Below are 17235 nucleotides of genomic sequence, written 5' to 3'. Positions count from 1 at the left end.
TGTTCATTCATTGCCAAAACACTTTAAGAGAAAAAAAAGAGAATGCTTAAAATGTTATACCGCTTCATAGTCCCTCAGCCGGTTCAGGGCATCAACCAGATCTTTGTCTTTTTGCCGGGCATCATTTTCCGCCAATTCTGCAACACGTTCTGCTTCTCTACGTTTTTGATCCATGAGCTGCAGTTTTGCTTGAAACTCCCCAGACTGATAATGCTGAGGATCTCCTAAAATGAAAAGAGCTACTTTAACAATAAAAAAAATATATATATTATTTTTTTCTAGAAAATCGCTATTGTTAGGCAGAGGAATTAAATATTTCATAATAAATGAGTGATTTTAAAAAGGAAAAGATTACTTTAAAAAAAATAATAAACAGAAACAAAAATGTCATACTTACCTGTTCTGTGCAGTGGTTTTGCACAGAGCAGCCCCAATATTCCTCTTCCAGCGCCCTGGGCCCCCTCCACTTTGCCGAGTGCCCCCTTAGCAAGCTGCTTTCTGTGGGGGCACTCATGCATGCTCACTCCGGAGCTGTCTCTCTATGTCCATAAGATGCACAGAGCATGGCTCAGCCCCGCCCCCTGCTCTGCCTCACTGGCTGAGGTTCAGCAGCAGGAGCCATTGGCTCCTTCTGCTGTCAATCAGGAGGTAGAGACCCAAGAGAGCCTAGGGTCTAGTGCACATAAATGGATCGAGATCAGGCTTAGGTATTACATTGTTAATAAGGTTGAATAAAGACACCAGTCCACCCAGTTCAACCTGAGCGAGTGTCTACAATTGTGCCTATTCCTGTACATCGCACACTCACATCGGTCCCTACCCTCAAGGAGCTTACAATCCAAGGTCCCCATTCATATACTAGGGCCAATTTTGGACAGAAGCCAATTAACCTACCTGCATGTCTTTGGAGGTAAATATTAGGGGGGGGGGGGGGCCTGAGGGGGAGTTGCACACAAAGTTTTTCACCTTTATGCACAGAATGCATGAAGGTAAAAAACGTTCAGTCTTTACAGCTACTTTAAATATTCCTTCCTGTCAACCCTTGCTTTTATAAACAGGGGACACTCAGTTTGTGCTAAGAGGCTCTTACTTGCACACTGACGTTTATTGCATCTGGCTGCCGTAACAGCTCAATCCTCTCGGTTTCTAGTATATTTTCTAAATGACTCTAAATCTTAAGCTTCATAATAGGTTCCCCTTGGCTTAATGCTCGAGAAAACAAGGAGGCTGAACCATTAGTATTGTGACATGCAGCTGCATGCCTATCTATAAGGACCAACACAAAAGTGCATCCATCTGCATTTTAGCACAGCTGTAAAAGACAGATCAACGGAAGGACATGTGAAAAACAATTTCCAATATGTCCGTCTCAAACCATAACGCTATGCATGCATGTAAACAGACGTCAAAATGTATGGCAACGGATGTCAGCACGCAGTAAAATGTGACTAAAAATTAATTAAAATGTACATGCATTTTCAATACATTTTAGAACAAGTCAACGTGATTTGGTCCTTAGCACTCACTGAAAGCTATACCTACCTGATTGGAATTATATGTTTTAAAAATTAGCAAAGCAGCAAAATTTCTAGTTAAAATGAGCAGCCCCACCCAGTCTCACCCAAATGTGAGCACTTACTAATGGCCTGTGTAGACAATCTTTGGGTTTGCATCAACTGCCTCACTTTGAAATGCTTCTAACATCATTCCAAATGCATTGACAGGTGCATATGACTTTCAGATGGCCTCCTGTCATGCTTTAAGAATGCTTTGCATTCCTATAGACTTCAATAGGAACAAAACACCTGTTGAAGCAACCAAAAGCCAGCTGACAAAGGCCCTTAATATAATTTTCTACCATAAATTTGATAAGGTCAAGTTTACATTGCTTGGCTTACCATAGACAAGGATAATGTTTAAGGCTCAGAGTATCCAGTGCTTGTATGCAATATGGCACTTGCACTAAGAAACACTGTAGAAATAAAATAGGATTTTTATAAGAGTTTACCTGTAAAATCCTTTTCTTGGAGTACATTGTGGGACACAGAGCCAGTTATTAACTTAATGGGTATATAGGCACCTTCAGGTGATTGACACTGGTATACCCAATACAGGACACTCACTCCCTCTATAACACCCCCCCCCCCTTCCAGAAGTACCTACATTTTTGTAGCAAAGCAATATTTCTAAACCCTAAAAAGAGGGGAGGGACCTGTGTCCCATGATGTACTCCAAGAAACTGATTTTTACAGGTAAGCAGTTATAAAAATCCTATTGTCTTTATCGTACATCATGGGACACAAAGCCATAGTTATTAACTTAATGCTTCCTTACATCCACCTGATAAAGTTTTGTGAATGTATGTACCAAAGACCAAGTTGCGGCCTTACAGATCTGAGCCATGGGGGCAGGACGACGCACTGCCCAAGAAGCACTAACCGACCTGGTAGAGCGTGCGCTTTGACTTGAAAATGGGGAATCGTATCCCTTAACTCATAAGCCTGAGTTATAACTTGCTGAATCCACTTAGCGACAGTGGATTTCAACGCTGCCTATCCTTTCTTAGGACCCTCTGGCAGAATAAATAAGACATCAGTCTTTTAAATCTGAGCAGTCGTGTTTAAATACATCAAGACAACGTAGTGACTTTTCTTCCCTAGAACATGGTTTTGGAAAAAACTATGGCAGGACAATATCTTGGTTCAGGTGAAAACTTGAGACCACTTTTGTCAATAAATCTGGACGAGTGCGTAACACCACTCTGTTCTCATGAATAATCAAGTATGGCTCTTTACAAGAAAGAGCAGGCAATTCCGACACCCTCCTTGTTGCGGATATAGCAATCAAGAACACCAGCTTCCTTGTCAGTAGGACTAAGGGAATATGCTGTATCGGTTCAAATTGCTGTTTTTGTAACACTGACAAAACTAAGTTCAAGTCCCAAGGGTTCAAAGGTGATCTAGTGGATTAATCAGCATCGCCTCTTGCATAAAACCCCAGACTAAAGAATGTGTAGCAAGCGGTCTTTGAAATAAGACCGATAAAGCTAAGACTTGGCCTTTAATAGTACTCAAGGCCAACTTCATCTCTACCCCTAATTATAAAAAGGCAAGTATTCTTCCTATGATATATCTCACCGTGGAGATGACCCATCTGTCCTGAATTTCCTCTTGCCAGACTTCTGAGTATTGCAGAAGTCTTACAACCACTCTGTATTCTGCTGTGCAGATTTCCGGCCCTAGGTCTTCTGGGCCTTACCCTGAGTCTTTCCTCTAGAGTCTGACAGTGGAGGCCTAGTAGGCAGATGCCCCTGGCACAGGGAAAAGAGGCTGTTTAAATGAAGGACGTTTATACTTTCTTTTGACTGGCAAAAGAGTACTTCCCACTAGAAATCGTTTGGATGTATTTTTCCAAATCCTCCCCAAATAGGCGATCCCCATGGAAAGGGAAACTAGTCAGAAGCCTTTTGCAAGGTGCTTCGGCTGACCAATTTTTTAACCAGTGTCCTACGCATGTGTACTGGCAAAAGCGCAAGTCGGGACGCCTACTGAATAGTGAATAGAATCTTTCATGGCGTCTATGGAAAACCATATCGCCTTTGGTAGTTCGGTCAAATCGCGGGCCTGTTGTGCAGAGACCTCTTTAAGGGCCTGTCTAAACTGGTCCCTTAGGGACTGGCAGATGCCTATCGCCACAACTGCAGGCTAAGTAACCGTGCCTGCCAAAGAAAAAGAGGATTTTAACAGAAATTCCAATTTTTATCAGTTGGATCTTTAAGCATTTGTGCATTCATCTTGCCAACAATTTTGACCAAATTTCCTGTGCCTTTGTAGCTCACACATCCCCAAAACATCAGCGATCCACCTCCATACTTTTCACCATAGGCCTTGTTGACTCCTCTCTAATTGTAGCGTTCATGGTTGTGGCCAAAAAGCTAAATTTTGGTCTCATTACTCTAAATGATTTTGTGGCAGAAGGTCTGAGGGCTTGTCTCCGCTTGGCATATTGTAAGAGGGCTACTTTGTAGCATTTGCGTAGTAATGGCTTTCCTCTGGCAACTCGACCATGCAGCCCATCTTTCTTCAAGTGCCTCCTTATTGTGCATCTTGAAACAGCCACACCACATGTTTTCAGAGAGTTCTGTTATTTGGGGGTTTTTCAGTGCATCCCAAACAATTTTACTGGCAGTTGTGGCTGAAATGTTAGTTGGTCTACCTTACCTGTTTGATTTCAACAGAACCCCTCATTTTCCACTTCTTGATTAGAGTTTTAACACTGCTGATTGGCATTCTCAATCCCTTGGATATCTTTTCATATCCCTTTCCTGTTTTATACAGTTCAACTACCTTTTTCTGCAGATCCATTGACAATTCTTTTGCTTTCCCCATGATGTAAAATGTATATCCTTTTTCCCCACAAATAGAGCTTTCTTCTGGTGGTATTTGATCACCTCTGCGTTTTTTATTTTTTGGGCGATCAAAAAAAAAAAGCGCGACAATATTTTGTAGTTTTTGCTATAACAACTATCCCCAATTTAAAAAAATAAATAAAATAATTTCCTCAGTTTAGGCCGATATGAATTCAACATAATTTTGGTAATAAATAAATAAATATTGCAATACGTGCATATTGGTTTGCACAAAAGTTATAGTGTCTACAAAATAGGGGATAGTTTTTTTTTTTAATATAATATATTATATATATTTATTTATTTTTTTCCACTAGTAACGGCAGCGAGCTAGGATTTTTATTAGGACTGATTTTATCAGGACTGCGACATTTTAATATATGACAATGTTGTCCTATTTTGAAACTACCTGTGGAGGTAAACTAATAGTCTCTTTTTTCATTAATTTGTTGTGTGCTTTTTTCAATTTAATAAGACTCTTTGAATCAACCACTGTGTCCTAGAAGCGGTCCTCTTGGGAGAACTATAATCTATTTTGTTGTTGCAACATTGCGGTGGACAGATCAGGCACTTTTGACACTATTTTGGTACTATTGGTGTTTATACAGTGTTTAGAGCTAAAAATAGCCATTGATTACTGTATAAAAGACACTGGCAGGGAAGGGGTTAACACTAGAGGCGATCAAGGGTTAACCGTGTTCCCTAGGTGTGTTCTAACTGTAGGGGGGTGAACATGCAATCTGTCTCCTTTCCCCTGAGAGAACCAGGATTTGTGCTCTGTCACGAGTGATCGATGGGCACAAACATCGGCTCCGAGGACACATGGCAATGTGCGTGCCTACTGCGTCATCTTAAAAGAGCGACGTACAGCTACAACGATTTAGCAAACCAAGCCTGCCATAGTATAACTGCGGCGGCTGGTTGGCTAGTGGTTAATAGCCATTCAAACCCTTTTGTGTCAACTTGTGAGCATGTTACCAGGCCAAATTCACCAGGGTATGTAAACTTTTGATCAGGGTCATTTCTGTTGCCATTATGATTTGAAAAGAGTAAACACAGTTAATTGATAATTAATGGCTTCAGCCAAACACTAACCAAGAGTGAAAGAAATTTTTTGTGTTATCATTCATATCCTCTGAAAAATGGCCAAGAAATCATAAATTCTGCACAGGTATGTAAACTTATGAGCACAACTGTAGACTACATCCACAACAGCGACTGGGGTTGGTGCAAATTGTAGGGACAGTTCCTAGCAGGTAGGTGTGGCTGCTGGCCCCGTTTACTATAATGACAGTTCATCCACTTTGTCTGCGTCCAGTAGCGATCACAGTAGGTAATCAGAGGCTGTGTAGAGAGCCTCAAATAGGTGTGGCCATGGGCAACACACCAACCTGCTGAAAGCCACAGAAGGAACTGCTCATCAGCTATCTTTGTTGTAAGTGCATTTTATGTGTGGCCCAAGGCACTTTCTCATCTTCCAATGTGGCCCAGGAAGGTCAAAAGGTTGGATCCCCCAGAGTTAAATAATAAACATCTTATAATTACCTGCTCTGTGCAATGTCCAGTTTGCAGTGGAGGACAAACTGAAAAGGTTTGTTCTCCACTGCAAACTGGAGGAAACACTGGTGTAGGCAGTAAAATCCCCCTGCTGGAGGCAGGTGACCACAGTCAGGACAGATTTTTTTCTGACCTTTTGCAAACAAAGAAACTTGTTGAGGCCTTTGAGTTCCAAAATGGAACTTGGGCATCATGAAGAGGTTAAAATAGCAACTTCAAACTGGAACTAGAGCGATCGCTGCCTGTGTGAGCAGCCTAAAAAAAAAAAAAAAAAGATTGCTCTTTTTAGAGATTCAAACTAACATTTGAGAGCAGGAAGTGTGGACAAGGAAAGCTTAGTAAGCTCAGCTTGTAGTCAGCATACAGCAGACCCATTTGCCTGCAATCTCCTTAGTCTAAACATTCACGGGTGCTGGCAATTGTCCCTCCAACCACATGGGGGGGTGCCCCTTTATTGGAAGGACTTGTTCCCTGACTTAATGGGTTTTGAAGTCTACAGCTTCTTGCAGAATTGGTTGCTGGGCTTAAGCTTAGGCCTGGGACAGACATAATGAATTCTTTGCTTTGTTTTGAGCAGTAACAGGGTACTTTCCCCCCCCAGTTAGTTTCTTTGGAAGTTATTGTACAAGGCAGGGCCAAACAAAATTTCCTCATGAAAATTTAGACATTCAACCTGCTTCTTTACAAGGCAGCTCAACTGACAAACACTTAAACCAAAGGATCTTGCGTGCAGCTAAAACAACCAAATGAGAGAGCTACTGAATGACCACCCACCCCCACCATGTGGACCTGTATAGCACTCTGCCAATCCACCGGGCAACAGAAAATTGAACAGGGTCTTTTTGTGCAGGGTCCAATACCAAACAGCAACATTACAGGCCATCCTCACATGTCTATTGCGAGTCCTGGGTACCATTCCTCTAGGCCCAAGGGCTGTAAATAATAGATATGGAAAGAGCCAGTTCCCGGTTTCCAATGGGAACGTTTGAGAAATCCTAGTGTGAAAAAATATCTAGCTATGCAAAGACTGTACATACATGACCACCACCTAAGGCACTAGCAAAAAACTAAGGCTGTGCCTTGCTGGGAGGGGTTAGGCCTGGGAGAGGGTTACTGTCTTATTTTGCCAGTCTAATTATATGAAGGCGGTAGCATTACCCTATCGTAATGGATATAAAGATGCCCTGTGTTCCCATGATGGGGAATAAAGACCGCAATTATATACTCTATGGTGTCTCATGTGCCAGGTGGCAAAAGATCATTGGGGGTGTTGGACTGCTTAAACATTATGCATTTTATATGGTGTGCTTATGATTTAGCTATCCCAGACAAATAATGAAAATCAATTTAAATGCATTTTACCAGGAGGTATTTGAACAGTGTCATCCAGGAATACATCCTTTCCTGCCATGGTAGGAGAGCCTGTAAGCCATACGCACAGGTTTTGTTGCCACAGACTTAAGAAAGGGCTAAAAAATAGAACCCTGGCACAGGGGCATAGCAAACAAGCTAGAGCGTAATGCAGTCTCAAAGTCTGAATAATGATTATAAAAGTTATGAAAAGGTAAACATTTTAAAACTTACCTTTATTTATCTTTAATTGTTGCTTCAGATTTTCAGTGTGTAGGGAATGAGATTCCATCTCCTTTGTATACTGCTCTAACTGATCAGTAAGCATCTTAATTTGGTTATCCCGCTCCTGCACACCCTATTATACAAGCAAAATAATACAATGAAGAAATAAAAACCAGTGGATGTAAATACCTGTTTGTTTGTTTTTTTCTAGCCAGTTTAAGTATTTTTAAAGGTACCTGTTGGAGAGCAAGAACACTGCTCTTGTCTGCATCCATTTGAGCAACCTTCAATTTTTCCCTCAAGTTGTGAACCATTTGTTGATACACAATAATTTCTTCATCTTTAGATGCCAATATTCTCTAAAATAAAGATTTTGTTAATATTCTAATGGGAAAACATACCTGATCATATTGTTTTGTTCTCCAAATTAACAGATATCTTACTTTCCATTCTTCTACTTTTGTATTAACTGCTATCATAACTGGATCATCTTCCTCGTTCTTTGCCCTCAGCTGTTCTGTTAGCTCTATAACCTGCAGAAGTGTAACAGATGCCATATAGCGAGTATAAATATACATGTAAAATAAACCACCCAAGGATAACCATACATTCGCCCCTACAGATGAAAAAAATAAAAGTTGCAACAAACCAGCTACCCGTTATTTTCATTTTACAGTGTATCGCTGCTAGCAGCCCGGGTATATGAACCCAATGGCTGGTTGGGGACCTATAAAACCGGGCACTAATCCATACATTTTACTTATGAAAACATGTATTGTGACTGACCTGGAGTCTGTATTGCTCCTTCTCTTTCCTGAGCTGGTCCATAGCACTGTCAGTATGTTGTACCATGAGTTTCATTTTGCTGTATTCATCAGTCATTTTCTCCATTTCATGTACAGATTCTTCCATGTGTTTTGTCATTTCTTCGTTTTGGCTTTCAAGTCTTTCATTGGCCTCGGTCAAGCTCTGATGTGTGAAAGACAAGTACTATTCAAATAACATAACTAAATATGATACCTAATATGATTTCTTGTCCGGTTTAATACTCTGGACCACTGAATGGTCTAAAATGTTAGTACAATTCTTGATGTAGAGGGAAGGGATAGTAAATGTGGTAACAGAAGACCAAGGTTGGCTCACCTGTATCTCATTAAGGTATTGTACCAGCTCCATGTTCTTCTTTGAGATGACAGTTTTGTAGTCTTGCCCCTCTCCACGGGACATAAGGGATTCCCTCTGGGAGTCAATCTGTCTCTGGCAGTCTATAACATCTTGTCGTAGCTGTTCATTCTGTTCAGCAGAATTCATGGGTCATTGTCAAACATTAAAAAAATTTATTCCTAATCTAATTTGCTACCAGACTTAGTGCTAGCACTTGACACAACTGCCCAATACATCACCTTCTTCTTATGTAGTTTTTTCTCCAAAAATTAAGTATTGTGAAAATGAAAGTAACATATTTATAGTTAGACAAAGTAAAAAAAGAATACAAAAGAAAAAAAAGAAAAAAATCAAGTACAATAGTTACAAAAAAAAAAAAAAAATGGTCTAAGTTTAAATCTAATAGTCAAATAGTGGTTCATTATATTAAAACACTAATATCAATATCCTGATAAATTTCACAATAACCAAACGGGCAGAGAGGTTCATTTCTAAATGGCATTGGTTACTAACCTTTTCCTTTTGCACTGAAATATGCTTTAAAAGAACCACTGTAGTGGTGCCTTCATTGTGCATAAACATAGCATTTCTACAGATACTGCAGTTTCTAAAATATCTTCTTACAGACACAATTCAGACATTTTGCTGAATACTCAGTGGATACCAGTTTCAGCTTTTTGTTCTAAAAATTCCATTTAAACTGCTTGTTCTATAACTAAAAGAACCTTATGTGTAATACAGGTCAATCAGCAAATTAATAAATCAGAATAAACTTCTTATGAATAAGACATCATATAAAATGTATTAAAAAAGCTTTGTATATCATTATTTTATCATTCCAGTCCTCTGTATCACAATGGGGGTTATTTACAAAAGGCAAATTCACTTTGCACTGCAAGTGCACTTGGAAGTGCAGTCGCTCTAAATCTAAGGGGTAGAACTGAAATGAAGGGAGGCTCTGCTGATTTTATCATCCAATCATGTACAAGCTAAAATGCTTTTTTTTTCCTTGCATTTCCCCCTCAGATCTACAGCGACTTTAATTTCAAGTGCACTTGCAGTGCAAAGTGGAGTTTCCTTTAGTAAATAACCCTCAATGTCTGCTTGTATTGCCCTGTATTATAAAAAAAAAAGTCAAATGAAGTTCAACTTTATCATCAGGTACCAACCTCTCTTCTTAATTTGCTGTTTTCATTATCGGTTTCTTCATTTCGAAGAGCCAGCTGAAAACATGTACGTAAATGTACAGTAATGAAAAAAAAAAAAAGAAGAAGAAATGTTTAGGACAACATAGAAACAGTACCTGATTACTATGAGAATATTTTTTCTCCAAACACTTGTAGTTATAAAGCCCCTTATTGTAAATCATAAAAAAAGAGAGCATATTAACGGCTATAGCAATCGTCTTATTTATTTTTCTTTTTACAAATTAGCCACCCAGTTACATACAAAAAAAAAAAATCACTGCCTATTCTGCTAAAATTTCTGCCTTCTAAAACAGCATATGGACCACCCAAACAGCTGAAAGAGATATACAGTAACTGTTCTACCTGTAAAAAAGGATATATAAAGTGATGCACACACTTGGAATCTACCAACCCCTGCTGTACTATATAGTCTCATAGTATCAGGAGAATATTAGTATCTCAGCAGGTTCAGCAGGAACTGGCCAAAATGCAAACCATGTATGGGCAGGCTGAATGTACCCAAGTTGATTGACCACCAAACCCCCCCCAGAACACAATGGCTCTGAGGGAGGGATTCCCCCATAAACACTGACCAGTGGTTGCAGGAATGAAAATTGCTCTGTCTATGGCCGACCTAACACTTTTCCGAGCCTGCAGAATTTGTACTACAGCCATGCCTACTATCTGTCCACCCATAACTCTCTACCTCTTGTAAGCCTAATTGATCTGCTACAGTACTTAACATGGGAAGACACACTTACATTAAGCATGCCTTAAACTATGAAGGCATGTGTCAGCACAGTATGTGAGTTTTTTGTTAATTACACTAGATGAACAGAAAATGCATTCCAGATTTTTTTAAGAAATACACCAGCAAAGGAAATCATTTTATTATACAACTAACTGTACTTCTATGTTATTAGAGTATATTTTGAGAATTTCCTCAATTCTGCACGGGTTTATTAAACTTTGGAATCTTAGAAACATGTGTTTTCAAACTATTATATAACAAGGCCTTTCCAAAAATGTGTTAGCAATTACCAAGGATTACAAAACAATTACTTGATAATTTCTAAAACTGTCCCAGCAATTACACAATTTTGATAGCAGTGCACACTGTACATAATAGAATTGTGTGACAAAGCCAAAGTCACTGATGACAATCCTGGACCAATTATAGTATTATTTATAAGCCTGAAGTTCATGGTGAGTAACGGCTTTCCAAAACAGCAAATAATGAGTGCATCCAGCTGTCACATATGTTTGTTACTGCACTAAAAAATTTCTTCAGCTTGGAAAATTTCTGGGTAAGTGTGGATTTCCTTTACTACCCATGTGTTGCAGTTACAAAATCGGGTCAGACACAGCGTAAATAGTGCAGGTCCTAGCAACGCTGTGATGTGGACAGGCAGATGTATCACCACCAGTCATTCTTGGTAAGATTAGATTTCTGGCTAAGGCCAACTTAGTTATAAAAGAGATTTACTTTCATTAGAAATTGGATATAAAACAAACCTATAGCTATGCGTGAAAAGCTGGTGTAAAGAGTGCAAGCCATCATTCACACTGTTGTACCATGTCACAATTATGCATGCTTTTCATCTTTTTCAAAGAGGGTCGAAATATCAATAGACTATTTTCAGATCATTTTTAATGTGTGGGGGGTAATAATAGCTCAAATAGCCTGTTTACACAAGCTGTCTGTTAATTCGGATCTCAGCCCCACCTCTGATGCTAGCGCTCCCTGTTGTCACTGGTCCAATGACAGCATTTTAGTAGCCAGTAAGGGTGCTCTCATTGGATGGGGGATGGGGAAAGGCAAGGTTTAACGAAACAACTAAACTGATTTTATTGGTAGCTTAATAAAACAAAGAATTCAGATATTTCCATCACAATAATTTGTATATATTAAAGCTGGGTCCGATTAAATAATTACCTTTAAATTCACTATACTAGCTATACAACAGGAATATTGAACTCGTTTAATATTGAGGTTAACATAGAATGCAATTGCAATTCAACACAGCCTGACTTGGAGGCAAGCCAGTACATCTGCACCCATATCAATCAGTTTGATCTGCCAGACACAGAAGAGGAGGACCCCAGAAGGAGGTTCGGGGGCCATTCACTTTTGTGACAGAGTTGTTTTAAGATACCAAAATATCCAGCCAGCAGAGTATATAACTAAAAAAAGACTTGAAAATTGTTATATTTTCTGAAGAATCCTAGACTTTTCTAGCTCAAAATATCCAAACAGAATCTATGTGAAGTCATTTTTTGAATATCATTAGGGCACAGAATATCCTGAGAAATACATCACAAGTAATTTCTGTAATATTCTAGAGTAAAGAAAAGTTGTGGGTTTATTTCACAGCGTTCTGAAAACATCCATAAATTGTAGTAACCAATGAGAAATTGGATTGTGTTATCTTATAGCAGATAGTATCACGCTTTCAAATGTTTTCAACAATTAGACTTGTTGTGTATTGGATGTTTCTATGAATTGAGATTTATAAAAAAATATATATATATATATATATATATATATATATATATATATATATATATATATATATATATATACACACACACACATACATACATATATATATATATATATATATATATATATATAATATATATATACACATACATACACACACACATACACACAATATATTATATATATATATATATATATATATATATATATATATATATATATATATATATATATATATATATATATATATATATATATATATATATATACACACATACACACACACACACACACACATACTATATATTATATATATATATATATATATATATATATATATATATATATATATATATATATATATACACACACATACACATACATACACACACACTTTTTTTGTACAATAATTGCATTTTTAATATATTGACTTTTGTTGCCATAAAAATCCCACAATTAGGTTTTTCTTACTTTCTATCCATACAAGGGATGAGGGCAACCACATGCCCAATGACATGATTTACTTTTTTTTGGAATGTCTGGTGCCCTTTCCTGATTGGCTGCCCTAGGCCAGACCTCTTTTTCCCCAGGAAAAAGGAACAGAAGCACTGCAGCCAGGACAGAGCTGGATTAATGAAAGGACACAAGTAGGTGTTTGGCGATGGGGGGGGGGGGGGGGGGGCAGTTATTGAATTTTTTTTTACCTTAGTGCAGAGAATGCCTTAAGGTACAAAAAACTTTTTAGTTTAGAACTACTTTAAATGCAGATCTCACACTGCACTCCCATACTGCATTAAAACCTGCATTTATGTGAATGAACGAAAAAGGGGAAAAACTGCGCTACGGAATACAAATGGTATTAGACGGAAGCTGCAATTCAAATGTACACCAAAAATACACCAAACAGAAATAGAAAAAAGAAAGAACTGCGCTAACCTTAAATACCCAAGGTGAGTAGGGTATGTATATGTGCCAGACCCACAATATGGGTCTTAGTATCTTAATGTCTCTAAGGCCACCTCCAAACTATAGTGCATACCGATGTATATACAAATAAATACAATTAAATACAAAAACAGAACATGAATGCGTGTCAATAATGTGAATTCCCCAAACACAATATGAATATATAAGACTCTGTGCATATACCCCTAAAAAGTCAAAAAAATTTAGTATGGAAAACAATATGTTTGAAATTGTTTTACATAGAATGAACTATTAAAAAATATTCACAGACACTCTATATAATGTCCATATAATCATATACCAAAAATTAATGATAAATGTCCATATGGTAAATGAACACCGGTGAAGAAAAAACTTCAAAAGGCTGAGTTAAGAGTGCACAAATTAAAAATCTTCTCCAAAAATGTAGTGTGCTTTTCCCATCACCGAATGAGTGAATTGGCTCCTTACCAGATCCAAGCGACCCCCCGTTACAGAGGGTCACCACAGGCGAAAACAGTCAAAGGATATCCAGATAGTAGTTCCACCTCAGGCGATCCCGAATCTTTCACGCAATAGGGTTATGGCTGTTAATCCACATATCACTCCCAACTGAAGACACCAGCAGGTAGAGATTTACCTGCTGGTGTCTTCAGTTGGGAGTGATATGTGGATTAACAGCCATAACCCTATTGCGTGAAAGATTCGGGATCGCCTGAGGTGGAACTACTATCTGGATATCCTTTGACTGTTTTCGCCTGTGGTGACCCTCTGTAACGGGGGGTCGCTTGGATCTGGTAAGGAGCCAATTCACTCATTCGGTGATGGGAAAAGCACACTACATTTTTGGAGAAGATTTTTAATTTGTGCACTCTTAACTCAGCCTTTTGAAGTTTTTTCTTCACCGGTGTTCATTTACCATATGGACATTTATCATTAATTTTTGGTATATGATTATATGGACATTATATAGAGTGTCTGTGAATATTTTTTAATAGTTCATTCTATGTAAGACAATTTCAAAAATATTGTTTTCCATACTAAATTTTTTTGACTTTTTAGGGGTATATGCACAGAGTCTTATATATTCATATTGTGTTTGGGGAATTCACATTATTGACACGCATTCATGTTCTGTTTTTGTATTTAATTGTATTTATTTGTATATACATCGGTATGCACTATAGTTTGGAGGTGGCCTTAGAGACATTAAGATACTAAGACCCATATTGTGGGTCTGGCACATATACATACCCTACTCACCTTGGGTATTTAAGGTTAGCGCAGTTCTTTCTTTTTTCTATTTATGTGAATGAGCTCTAAAATGGAAAAATAAACTATCCAAATAACAGCGACATTTACCAGTACACAACATCTACTGCCAGAAATAATATACATGCAACTCACTTTTTCGTTAACTTGTTTCTCTTTTTCTAGCTCTTTTCTCATGTCTTTCATTTCCCGCTCTCTCTGCCCCAGCTGTTCCTCGAGTTGATGAATTTCTTCTCGTAAAAACCGTGAATCCCTAGTTCCAGTAGACACCTGTGCCATCTGCATTTAATAAAAGGCCACACGGGGCAAAACCAACAGGTGAAAAAAAGATTACAAGCAGACAGCATACACAATAACTACAGATGAAACGAAAGTTTTAACAGAGTCAAATAAAAAAAATTTAAAAACACAACAGGAGTAGTTAGTGTTGATGGGGTTAAGCTAACCTTGTAACCTGTTTTGAGAAAGCAAACTAAAACTGCAGTTGTGTAGAAGGTACTTCATCATAAAGTAAATCAAACCATTCCTCTTGTTATCCCATCTAACAATACCTTCACATACAAGCTGATACAAGCTATTCATTGCTCCCCCTCTCATGGCACAGCTTCCAAAAAGCCTAGATAGCAGCAGTGAAACTCTTTGTAAAAAAAATAAAATAAAAAAAACATTTACTTACTTAAACTTTCCTTCCTTCATCTCTACTCTTTTATAGTTTTCTATTGGCTACCATCAGTCTGTTTTCCAGCCCAAGATTTTACAGCTGTTTTTAAGGGACTGCTAGAGAGCGGTGACATGAGAGAGGGCGCAATACAGAGCTTACATCTTCTATATAGATATACAGTATACAGGTAGTGGCGATAAGACAGCAAGAGGAATAGTATGGTTTACTTTAATCTTAAGAGTTCCTGACTGCAGCTCCACTAAACCTCCTTTCAAAAGACTAAGGCTGGCCATACATTATACAATTTTCTTGTATAACTTTCCTTTAGATTTACCTAAACCATATAATATATGAGGCCAAACCTAAACACTTTTCGATTTGTATGCAATCAGGTGGGCCCTTGCACTATATAGTTGAAGGTAAATCTAAAGGAAATTGAATAAGACATTTGTATAATGTATGGCCATCCTAACAACTTTAAAAAAAAAAAAATTTAAACATAACATTTATTGGTAGAATTTTCAAATAGTAAATAATGACAGTACAATAAGAAAAGCAGAACGTTGGAATTATCTCACATCCAACATGGATTTTTGTAAAGTATACAAAAAGCAGATGTAATCCAGATAGTATGAAACATTTGTAATTACCTTTAGGTCATTTTTAGAAAAGTGTCACAATAATGCATATATAAACACATATTATTAAAACATCTGTCAGAGCTTTATATGTATCCAGTTTCCAACATGTAGATGCAGTTTTCATTGTATGACCCTGCTTAGAGTGATGACATCATTAATGGAATTGATTCAGAACGCTCAGCAAAAAAAAATCAAATATACCATATGGCACAAAGGTTCTAATGTATTACCAATATACTGTGCAAACTAATCCATGATACTTCTTGCTTTAGTGAGGTGATCATGTGTTTTCATTCTGTCTCAGTGTTCAGGTGGGAAGGAGAAAACAAGGTTTTTGTAGGAATACTGGTAAACTTTTCAGTACAAAAATAATCCAAAACAAACCCTACAGCAGCAACTTAAAAATAAAATAAAAAATAAACAGTTTTTTCTTCACCAAGAAAACCTGGCAACAAATAGGGTCCTTTCCAAAAAATGAACAGTTATAGCAAACGCTCTGTTACGCTTCTGTTGTTGCTAATAAGAATAATCCTATTACAAACAAAAAAACTTTCCTAACAAAAGTGCTCCTTAGTACAAAAAAATAAAATAACAAATACAGATAAAAATTACATCAGTAAAAATGTAGCAGTGGTATTTGAAAGCAAGTGATAAAATATACCTCAATTTCATTTTCCAGTTGCTTGATTTTACTCCTTAGTTGATTTTCTGTTTAAGTCAACAAATAAAAAAAAAAAAGAACATAAAAAACAAAACAGAAATTGATTATGTAAAAAAGGTACAATCCAGTCCAAAATTAAAATAAATGACCTGGAGAGAGAGATCTGGAGTTTTCAGCGCTTCCCAGGAATCTCGTTAGACAAGGAATTGTGGCATCATGCCCTGCAATGTACTAGAAAATCTCAAAAACCTGCATCTGTATACCGTATTTATCGGCGTATAACACGCACTTTTTTCCCTTTAAAATAAGGGGAAAATCGTGGGTGCGTGTTATACGCAGATCCCCCGCCGTTGTGAGCCTGTGAGCAGCTTTTGGCTGACTTCACCCGTTCTCAGCAGCCTCCGGCCATCTTCAGCCGTTCTCGGCAGCCGAAAACAGCCGGGAATGGCCGAAAGCCGCAGAGAACGGCCGAAAGCCACTGAGATACACAGGACATCCGGCTCTGTATCTCGGCGGCACCATTTTTAAAAGACAAAGCTGCAAATGAAACTGACAAGGCTGCAAATGATGGACAAGGCTGCATAACACAAGTCGGTCCAACTTTGAAAATTGTGACAGCACACGGATGCCATGCCCCTTATGACATCACCGCCCAGGGCAT

General features: G+C 38.0%; 1 protein-coding gene across 1 annotated transcript in view; it reads right to left on the bottom strand.

Annotated features, from left to right (window-relative positions):
- CEP290 (centrosomal protein 290) overlaps window positions 1-17235 on the bottom strand; it is a 338046-nt gene that overhangs the window by 286501 nt on the left and 34310 nt on the right. Inside the window, exons 5-13 of the mRNA XM_077471382.1 lie at window positions 16575-16621; window positions 14747-14890; window positions 9874-9927; window positions 8684-8833; window positions 8327-8509; window positions 7984-8073; window positions 7777-7899; window positions 7550-7673; window positions 61-224 (exon numbers count right to left, since the gene is read on the bottom strand). Coding sequence (XP_077327508.1) covers window positions 61-224; window positions 7550-7673; window positions 7777-7899; window positions 7984-8073; window positions 8327-8509; window positions 8684-8833; window positions 9874-9927; window positions 14747-14890; window positions 16575-16621 — 1079 coding nt within the window. The remainder of the gene's footprint in view (window positions 1-60; window positions 225-7549; window positions 7674-7776; window positions 7900-7983; window positions 8074-8326; window positions 8510-8683; window positions 8834-9873; window positions 9928-14746; window positions 14891-16574; window positions 16622-17235) is intronic.

The sequence above is a fragment of the Lithobates pipiens genome, unplaced genomic scaffold, assembly GCF_037356315.1.
Source record: "Lithobates pipiens isolate NorthernLeopardFrog02 unplaced genomic scaffold, aLitPip1_a1.2 Scaffold_8, whole genome shotgun sequence".
NCBI lineage: Eukaryota > Metazoa > Chordata > Amphibia > Anura > Ranidae > Lithobates > Lithobates pipiens.
Note: the sequence above shows the minus strand (reverse complement) of the source record. Positions and strands in the feature narration are given on the sequence as shown.